Raw genomic sequence first — 10,291 nt, 5'->3', positions numbered from 1 at the left:
TAGCGGCCAGAGTCAGATGGCATGTACGTTATGCTGCGACGTGACCGCATGGCGCAATAGCCAACTGGGCATGCATCCCAGAGCACGACAGCCTGGCACAAGGCCCGATTTTTTGGCCCGGCCCAAGCACGGCACGGCACGGCCCGGCTGGATTCGTGCCTGGGTCAGCCCGGACCAATTAACCAGGCCGTGCCTGGGCTGCCTTCAGCGCCCGCCGAGTGGCACGGCCCGGCCCGGTATCGAGGAGCGGGGGCATAAGCCCGGCCTCCCTCTCCCACTCGGCCACTCCGCTCCCTCTCGCCTCTCGGTCTCTCTGTCTCCCCAATCGATTCGCTCACTCAGTCGCTCCTCGCTCCGCGCCGCGCCTCCGCCTGCTGCTCTCGGCTCACCGCGGCACCGCCTCACCGTCAACTCGTCGTCGTAGTCTCTATCGGATCTTCGTCACCGGCCCACTTTCGTGCGGCGCCCCTCTCAAGACTCCGGCTCTCTCTCGGTGGCTCGGTCCCTCCCCAATCAGAAATCCCTAACCCTAATCTCCTCTTCTCCGGACTCTGGCTCTCCCTCCCGCATCATCGTCTCTGGCTCCAGGCTACGGCTTGGCAGATACGTCCCTCTCTGGCTCTCCCTCTCCAGTCGGCCATCCCAATCCCTAACCCTAACCCTAATCTCCTCTTCCTTGGCTCTCCCTCTCGCGTCGTCCGTCGTCGTGCACTTGACCCTCGTCTCCGGCTCCGGGCTCCGGCTTGGCAGGTATGTCACTCTCCAGATCTTCCTCACCAGTCCCCACTCCCCAGTCGGCATTCTCTAACCCTAATCTCCTCTTTGCTGCTTGCTTGTGGACTTTGGTAGGTCGCCGACCGACTACGTGGTCGTGCTAGTGCCGCTAGTGCCGTTGAGGTACGGTGCCGAGATAGAAGTAGATTATGGATGACGACGACAACGGTCGGTACCCTAGAACCATCAACGACGAGCTCGTTGAGTGAGGGCAGCTTCCCGATGACGTCGATGACATGGGAGATGTTGTTGCTGCCTTGTTCGGTGTCGATAGCACTCATAATCCCGGGCCGGTAAGTGATGTTGCTGGCTCTAATGAACTTGATTCATTGACTTCTTCTAGCACTGGTAAACGTCGATTTGCTATTTGGGATGACTTCATTGAAGTCATAGAAAACAGTAATGGTAAGAAGGTGCGCATTGCAGGTATTTGCAAATTTTGCAAAGCTCGGTTGAGTGCTAATTCTAATGCTGGCACTAGACATTTGCTTAGGCACTAGAAATCATGTAAAAAGAAGTCTAATCATGCTGCTATGGTTCAAACTAGACTAGCTTTGAACCCTGATGGGTCTTTTAGAAACTGGGAATATGATCCTCAAGTGGCTAAAACTGAGCTTTGTCGTTTGATTGCTAGACTTGATCTTCCTTTAGGGATAGCTGACACATATGCTTGGGATGATTACATTCAGCATGCTCACAACCCTAGATATGTTAGAGTATCTAGGTTGTAAAACTGCTAGAGACTTGGTTAAGTTATACAAAGAAAAATTAAAGAACTTAAAAGATGTTGTTATGTAGCTGAAAAGGTTTTGGAGTTCCTTGAGCTGTTTTATGAATCAACTGTTTCCTTGTCTGGTGTTTATTACCCCACCAGTCTTTGTGAGCTAATTGTTTTCAGGTAGTAGTGGACCTGGTGTGGGTCTTTGTGAGCTAACTTATTACCTTGACAGTGACAATGTGGTTGCCTATGAGGATGATTTTGATATCTTAAATTGGTGGCATGAGCATAAACTAACCTATCCAATTTTTGCCTCAACTACTTCTTCGGAGTCTACTTTCAGTTTGTCTGGCAGGATTCTTGAGGATCGGCGACGGTGCTTGAACTCAGAGAGAGTGGAGATGTTGGTGTGCATCAAAGATAGGGAGCTAGGCCAACAGCGGGCACAACATGCTGTGGTGGACAATGAATTAGAGGAGTCCTTCAAGGACCTCTGGCTGGATGAAGGTGCTGGTGCTACTGACACTTTGGCTTGATCTTGTGGGTTGAGAGTTAAGACTTTGGCTGGATGTAAAGTGTTTCTGATTTCTTATCTGTCCTGACACTTTGGCTTGTAAATTGTAATAACTTTGAACATTTGAATTATAAACTGAGTTGGTTGTACTCTTTTTTTCTTTCTAGGGTTTCTCACGAGGTGTGAGTTTTACTTAGAAAGGTTTTTAATGAGGCGGCATTGCACTAACAGCTCAATATTTATGTATATTTTTGTGCAGATTGCATTTTTCTGTTATCGGGCTTCGGGCTGGTCCGGCACTGTTTTGGACGAGGGCTTTTCGGGCTTGCCCGGCCCGAAAAACGGCCCGAAGGACCGTGCCTGGGCCTTTTGTAAGGCACGCAGAACTGTGCAGGCCCGACCCGGTAGGCCCGTGGGTCTGGTCATGCCGTGCCTAATTGGGCCGTGCCGTGCGGAGCGGCCCAATTGCTCATCTACAGTGCCTACGTTGCTTTCAGCCTTTCACGGTTTCACTTTCGCCTCGATCGCATGAGATCCTTCTCCCTCGCGAGTCGCGATCGCCAGTTTGTCGAAAGTTGAAACATGCCACTGACGGTGTGGGCGGATCCAATCGCCGGTGACGCGCGGCAACAAGGCGCGCACATGCTGGAGGTCATAAGGTACAGTACTCTCCACAGGCGCAGGGGCGTCGGCACCGGCGGCCGCAGGTGCGTCGAGTCCGTCGGCTTCACCGTCGGTGGGTACCAGTGGGCAATCCTCTTCTACCCCGACGGCGACGACGCGCCCGGCAGCTCGGGGTACGTCTCCGTCTCCCTCGCGCTCCTCACCCGTCCCGCCCGGGTGAGGGCGTCCTTCAACCTGGGCCTGGTCAACCGCGCCACGGGGCTGCCGTCGTTCCAGCCCAAGGACACGACGGCGGTGTTCGACAACGCCGCCTGCTGCTGCCGCATGTACCCCATTCCCACCTGCCGCCACGAACGGAAGCGCTCCTGCCACGGCATGCCGAGGCTCGTGAAACGGTGCGATCTGGAGGCGTACCTCCGCGACGACGCCGTCACCGTCGCGTGCGTCGTGACGGCCGTCACCGGGACGGCGCTGACGTCCCGTGGCGCGCCGGAGATCCGGGTGCCCGGGGGCAACCTGCACCTGCACATCGGCGAGCTGCTCGTGTCCAAGGAAGGCGCGGACGTGACCTTCGGTGTGGATGGCGAGGCATTTGCAGCTCACAGGATCATCCTCGCCGCACGGTCGCCGGTCTTTGAGGCGGAGCTCTACAGCTCCACTTGCACTGCGGAGACGACAGACGCGCGCACTGTCGTGGTAGGTGACATGCGGCCTGACACTTTCAGGGCGTTGCTCCATTTCATCTACACCGACTCCTTGCCGGCCATGAGCCATATGGGCATGGACGAGACGAGAGAGTTGGTCCAGCATTTGCTAGCGGCCGCGGATCGATATGCCATTGACAGGCTCAAGGCGATGTGCGAGCACATCCTTGCAAGGACACTCCATGTGGACAACGCGGCTAGCACATTGGTTCTAGCCGATCGGCATGGCTGCGACACGCTTAAACATGCTTCCATCTATTTCATAGCATCTTCCGATAATAGTGAAATGGGTCATGATGATGTGTCCGTAGAAGCATTGGAGAAGACAGTGTAAATTTCGGCCAAATTTTAAATGTAGTGTCTCAATTTTAACATAATCTGGTTGATTGTTTGTAACTTCTTCAATCATATCAACAGCTTGAAAGTAGTTTCATATGATGGTAATAATCCCAAGTGCAATGTGTGAACCTTAGTGTCTACAAAAAAATACAGGACATGATGAAATGAAACACTACAAATTTATAAGCTGCATTCGGTTCCAAAATTTTCATGATATCTAGCTGTGGAATTTGCACAACCTTTTCAAAACTGTACGAACAAAGAAAGCGGAGAATATATAAATTGATCAGGCTTCAATTTAGAAGCAAAAAACTTGTATTGATCTGTTGGAGTAAAACAGTGGAGAATTCCATCATTGTATACTATAGATGACAATAGTGTGTAAGAGGAATTCCTTAATTTTAATGGCCAGCTATTTAAGATAAGTAGTCACTTTATGTGAAGGTGCGCCAAACGTGCATTTTCCGGATTGAGCTTGATACTAAATTTCCTTACGTTGTCAAAGGTTTCTCTGCCAGATCAGACATTAGATCCTTTCAACGTATCCTTCGATATTTTTGTGTAGTTAAGATAATAGACACTTCTATATCCCCCACCCCCCCCTCCCTCCCGATATGTAGCTCTCGTGTTCTTCAGCCCAAGCGGCATAATTATATAGCAATATACAGCAAATGGGATGATGAACAGTCTTAATTTGGTCTTCTTTCACAACAGGAAATAGACAAAAGTATGACGGCCTCGCAGCCGTCAAACATTAGATTATTTCCAAGGGTCTTCAGCGGTCATCGGACATAAGTTTTATGTCCGACGACTGTCAGAGCAGGCCGTCAGAAATAATCTTATGTTTGATGGCTGTCAGTGTTGTGGACTTGTTCTCAAATACTATAAGTTAAGAACAAAGCAACACAAAAAATGTTAAACGTTAAAGTCCTTCGTCCTTCGAAGCATTATTTCCCTTGGGATATAATGATTTTCGGAAGAAGGTTATGAAGGACATACCTTCATAATCTCAACATATAATAATGACGAAGGAATCATATGAAGTATAAGAGATGACATAAACAATTATGTATTATTAACAACTCACTTCTATTTTTATTATTACGGAAAAATAGAAATGATATCAAATTACAAATGTACATTCGGCTTGAAAGAAGGTAAAAGTACAAGCGTGACGCAAAAGCAAATGTCAAGTCAGCGTGAACAGTACGGGAGCACTGTTCATCTATTTATAGGCACGGGACGCAGCCCATGTAACATTACACTCATGTCCTTTACATTTGCTAATGACTCTATAGTGCTAATGACTCTATAGTAACCCATCGAGGTCTGAATAGCCTTTTCCTTTTTAAGTCAGTTTCCTTTTCTGCTATCATTCCGAAGCTCTTCTGCACATAGCTTCGGCTCTGCGCCAACCTTCGTATTCTTTGTGCTTCTTCACACTGTGGTTCTGATCCGAGCCCGAAGGTACCTGTTTATGTATTATACTCCAGAAACATTGTTAAATCATGTTTTTGAGGACCTTCGGAAGCCGAAGGCCCCCAACAGTAGCCCCTCGCAATATTAATTTATTAGAATGATAAATTCAGTTTGTGATATGGACGAAGGCTCTAAGCCGAAGGTCCGAAAAAACACCTTCCCTTTGCTAGAATAGCAACAGTCAATGACAAGCGGGGCCCTCCAGCCTACAACGCACTAGGCGTATAAATAAGAGCACACCACGAGCTCATTTAGTACGCTTAGTGCCATCTGCTCTGCTTGCTCAATTTTTAGCTCTTGCCTACCAACGTTTGCTTGGTTTTTTAGATTTTCTAAGCTTCGGTTTTAAGAGCACATTTTCACCATTTCCGAAGAGATGTCTCAAGATAAGAAAGTTGTTGCTGAAACGAAGCTGAGCGAGGAGGAGAAGCTTCTTAAGGAAAAACCCACTGGATTCATCGAGTCAATTGCAAAGACCAACACAGAAAAGATTACAAAAGAAATTCTAGAAGGCTTATCTGAAGATACCGATGACAGCGATAGTTATGATGTGGAAAGTGGGGGCGAAGACTCCGAAGATCGGCCGTGGCGACCAAGTCACGCAGTCTTCGGAAAATCGACTATCAGGCAAAGTCATCTTGATAACATGAGAGTAAGGTATTTTCGAGACATATCCATCGTGAAGGCTGACAACGGAGACAGGAATGTTCCTGTTCTGAAGAGAATGAAGTCGTAATCTACCGAAGCTTCTTCAAGGCTGGGCTTCGGTTCCCCTTAAGCAGCTTTGTGGTTGAAGTTTTAAAGATATACCAGATCTTTCTTCACCAGATTACTCCCGAAGCCATCATAAGAATGGGAATCTTCGTATGGGCTATGAGGAGTCAAGGTTTGGAACCAAGTGCAAAAAGTTTCTGCAGTATGCACGAACTTTTATATGAGACGAAGCCCTGGGGTAAGGAGCAGTATCACAACAATTTTGGCTGCTATAGCTTTGTTGCTCGTTCAGGCTCAAGCTGCCCAGTGCTAACCTTTCGGAAGAGGTGGCCTGGAGACTGGATGAAAGAATGGTTCTATGTGAAAAATGATTTAAAGGTGAGAGAAGATATTAAAGAGATCATCATGCACCCCATCTGGTCCCGCTTCGGCCTTCGGAAACCGAAGGTAGAGATTGATGAAGCAGCTGAAGAATGTCGAAGGGCCTTTGGCATAGTTTGTTCTTTCATCGGGACAAGGGACTTAGTCCAAGAGCACGTGGCCTACAGGATATGGCCATTGGTAGTCAACTGGGAGATGTCAAAAGAAACCATCAGCAACCCCAATGAAGGTGGTTTGGTTCGACTGAAATATACCTTCAGGTTTGGAGACCAATTTATCGAACCAGACGATGACTGGCTGAAGTGCATCGAAGCTACAAGTGATGAATTGCTTGGGCCGTACTCCAAAGCGGAAGATAATGTGTTATCTGCGGCCTTCGGAAGCTAGAAAAAGAAAAGGCTAAATAGAGTTTTTGATGCTATTGGGTTCATGTAGCCAGATTACCGCTACCCGCCACGGGGGCAGAAGAGAAAGAGTGCAACTTCCGGGAAGGATGCTGCTTCAGCTGCTCCAAGCGAGCCCGCGCCGAAGAGGAAAAAGGTGAAGGTTCTTACTCACCGGCCGCGATATATTGAACCGGCCGTAGTGCCCGAATTTGGCGGTGAGACCTCTTCGGCTACTGAAGCCAAAGAACCTGCACCTACGCAGAAGATTGAAGAGCCGACTGCAATGCCGAAGACATCCTCAGCCAAATTAGCTGAGCTGAAGGCCGATAATATAGGGGTCGAAGGAACAAAGATATCAGAAATTACAAGCCCTTCGGCAGAAGTGACAGTGCCGAAGGCACAAAAAGGTCTTACAGCGACCCCTAAGAGGAAAAGAATGGTCAACGTACTAGATGCGCTGGAGACAATAAAGACAAGCTCTACTCTAAGGAAAACTGCTGAAGCTCCAAAGACGCAGTCTGAGACAAGAGTAACCGAAGCCGAAGCTGCAAAGAGCCAGATTGAGACCGAAGCTGGGCCTTCAGAGCCCGCCAAGGAGAAATCCTTGGAAATCAGGGAAAAAGAAACGGAAAAAGAAGCTACAGAACAAATTTTGCCTGAAAAAACTGCCACTCCTACTCCTGAAGCATCTTCCGAAGTACTTGATTATTTTGTACGACATGCTTCAGGAAAAAGGTTATCTGAAGAAGAAAAACGAGAAGCTCAATACTATGCCCGAAAACTGAAATATCCAAAGGGGCATTGATATTCAACGGCAGCGGAGAAGAAGATTTCTTGTATTGTCTCCCAGACAGCAAGGAGATTTCTGTCTGCCGGGAGAAGAGCAGAAGCTTCGGATTCCCGACTCTAGAAGACAGGCTTTCGGTGCTATCAAAAGATGAATTGGCCGACAGCTTAGCATATAATAGTTTAAAGGTATGAGAATGAGCTTTTTGTGCTTTAAAACAAAAGATTTTTTATTTGCTTATACTTAATACTGCACTCCTTTCGCAGGGCCTCATTCTTAGCAACGCCCTCAGGGCGCAAAAAAGTGCCGAAGATGAAGGATGCACTATAGCTTTGAACAACCTTCATTCCGAAGTAATTGAACTAAGGAACGAAGGTCTTGAAAAAGATAAGATATTAAACTCATTGGTGAACAAAATAAAAGAAGACGAAGCTACTTCCAAAGCCCAAGCTGAAGCCCAGAAATGCGAAATTGAGGATCTTCGGAAACAGCTGGCTGAAGCAAAATTAAAATGTGCTATTGCCGAAGCTGACCGAGATGCCAGTGATTACTGGAAAAATTATTGGGAAAAATAGTTGTAGAACTTCGCTCTTCGAAGGAAAGATGTTATGAAAAATCCATAGAATGTGTGGAAAAAATAAAAACTAGCTTCGCCAAAGTTGGCGCATATTCAAGTGAAGACAACTTCGTACAGGGCGATCCCGAGGGGCCAATTGAATGGATCAGCAGCGAGGCCGAAGCCTTTGAGGAGATTTTAAATGACCGTGGGGACGTCTGCGCCTTCTCAGGTGCAAGGGGAATTGCGGCTATCTTGGAGAAATCAGGTTGCGATCATGTGAAAGCTCTGGCCCAAGCCGAAGCTACTTTATCTATTGATGATACGAAGGACCCCTCGGCCGAAGCAAGCTTAGTTGGTGGAAAATTCTTTATTGACATATGGGAAAATGGCGGCCGAGGGATGACCCACGAAATAATAAAGAAGAGCGAAAAAGATACTCACGATGCTAGGGAAGCAACGAAGGCAGCTGAAAAAGCTGCAGAACTCGAAAGACGGATAGGTATTGCTTAATAATAACTTTTATCTTTATTTTTTATTTTTGTGACTTCGAACTTATTTACGTTTTTTACCACAGCCGAACTATCTCCCCCCCGGAGCCCTTCGAGCCACTGGCCGAAGCAGAGGCAAAAGAAACATCAGAAATTATTAGCATGGCTGAAACCATTATGGACGAAGTCGTTACTCAACTGCCGACCGAAGCTGCAGACAAAGTTTTGAGAGAATAAGAATAGATATTGTAAATATATTGCCAAAATATTAATGTAACATTTGTTGGACTATGCTTGTAATATTTGGTACTCATGAGTTCTTAATGTAATGTGTAAATGACTTTGTAATCTATTTCTTTGCGATGCATGAAATTTTTATCGTACATACCGTTTTTGAGCCTTCGGCGAAAAAACACCTTCCCTTCTTTTCATGCTTCGTAAAGAAGAGTTTTTATGCTTCGTGAGAAATCCTCCAATCATCGCAGAAGCATTAATGCTTCATTAGTAATAGACTTTCTTCCTTGATATCAGAGTGCTTTATAAAAATGCTCCAAGCGTCGCCATAACACTGATACTTCATCAATAAAAGACTTTCTCCTCCACTTCAGAGCTGATAAAATCGTATCTCTTCAAAACTTATTTTGTGCCTTAGCACAATTTCACTTTTTCGAAGCATTCTCCGAAGGTCAACATTATGTCCCCTTCTTGTGCCATTAATGAAATATGATGTATGATGTTATATTATGCAAAATGATGTGATGATGTTATGCTATGCGAAAATGATACTTTATGCCGAAGACACACACTCCTATCCCCATATTGGAATACACAATCTCTTTGCCGTTTATTTTTCGGCTTCACCACTTATTTTTCGGTGTATCGGCGCTGACTTTTCGCTGTAAGTTCTGCATTCCCTTAGGAACGTCTTTTGAACTTCTTTGCCTTCTATTTCGGCGGTATTCGCGTTGACTTTTTGCGCTTCGCCTTATATTTCGGCGGTATTTAGCTCTGCATTCCCTTTGGAACGACTTTTGAGCAGAAAACTTACACTGCGCTCCCTTAGGAACGACTTTTTGTAGCTTCGGCAAACTTACGTTGCGTTCAGTAGAACGACTTTTTGTAGCTTCGAAGATACTTGTGACTTAGGAACGGCTTTTTGTGCCTCGACGACTTTTTGGACTCCGTAAGTCTGTGGAGAAGATATATTTTCACTATGGCAAAAACAAAGCTAATACAAGGAATTGAAAACGCCAAGAAAACTAAGCTTTGAACAACTGTTCTTTAGTAAGAAAGAGAATGACAATGAATGTAAAAACTGATTCAGGGGTAGGATATCTCTTAGTAGATATGCTTCGACTCTGGCACAGTACTGTTGACTGTGCGAGCTTCGGACTCCTCCCTGAAGTCTCTCTGCTGATGGGTCTGTTGACTCCCTTCTGGTTGTTGGCCGCGTGAATATGCAGGTTGTAGTGGTGGCGGAGGTGGGGGCTGTGGCCATGATGCCTGTGGCTGACTAGCCGAAGCAACAGACGCTGCAGGATGGTTACCCACATACTCTGGTATGTAGGGTGAGTGATATGAAGCAGTATGCATGACCTGCTTCGGCTGGTTCTGCTGAGCTGCAGTTTCTGCTATTTCCTTCTATTTCTGAATAGTGACATGGCACATCCTTGTAGTATGGCCCTTGTCCTCACCACAGAATAAGCAATAAATTTTCCTGGGCTGATCCCCAAACCTTCCTCCGAAGCCCCTGGCGCCTCTGCCCCTTGGAGCTGGCGGCCGAAGATAGCTTTGTTGCTACCCCGAAGCTTGTGAGGAATATTG

The 10,291-nt window shown here is 46.8% G+C and overlaps 1 protein-coding gene across 1 annotated transcript; it reads left to right on the top strand.

Annotated features, from left to right (window-relative positions):
* The first annotated feature begins 2,588 nt into the window (after positions 1-2,588).
* Positions 2,589-3,773, top strand: LOC103642490 (BTB/POZ and MATH domain-containing protein 1). The gene has a single exon (XM_008665753.2). It carries the CDS (start codon positions 2,589-2,591, stop codon positions 3,666-3,668), a length of 1,080 nt encoding a protein of 359 aa, XP_008663975.1. The 3' UTR covers positions 3,669-3,773.
* Positions 3,774-10,291: the final 6,518 nt, after the last annotated feature.

This window comes from Zea mays, chromosome 10, assembly GCF_902167145.1.
Source record: "Zea mays cultivar B73 chromosome 10, Zm-B73-REFERENCE-NAM-5.0, whole genome shotgun sequence".
In the NCBI taxonomy this organism is placed as follows: Eukaryota; Viridiplantae; Streptophyta; class Magnoliopsida; order Poales; family Poaceae; genus Zea; species Zea mays.
The sequence above is the reverse complement of the archived record's forward strand: the minus strand, read 5'-3'. Positions and strand labels throughout refer to the sequence as shown.

Excerpts from the sequence above, each read along its gene's own strand:
- LOC103642490 (XM_008665753.2), top strand. The coding sequence starts at position 2,589 with ATGCCACTGACGGTGTGGGCGGATCCAATCGCCGGTGACGCGCGGCAA.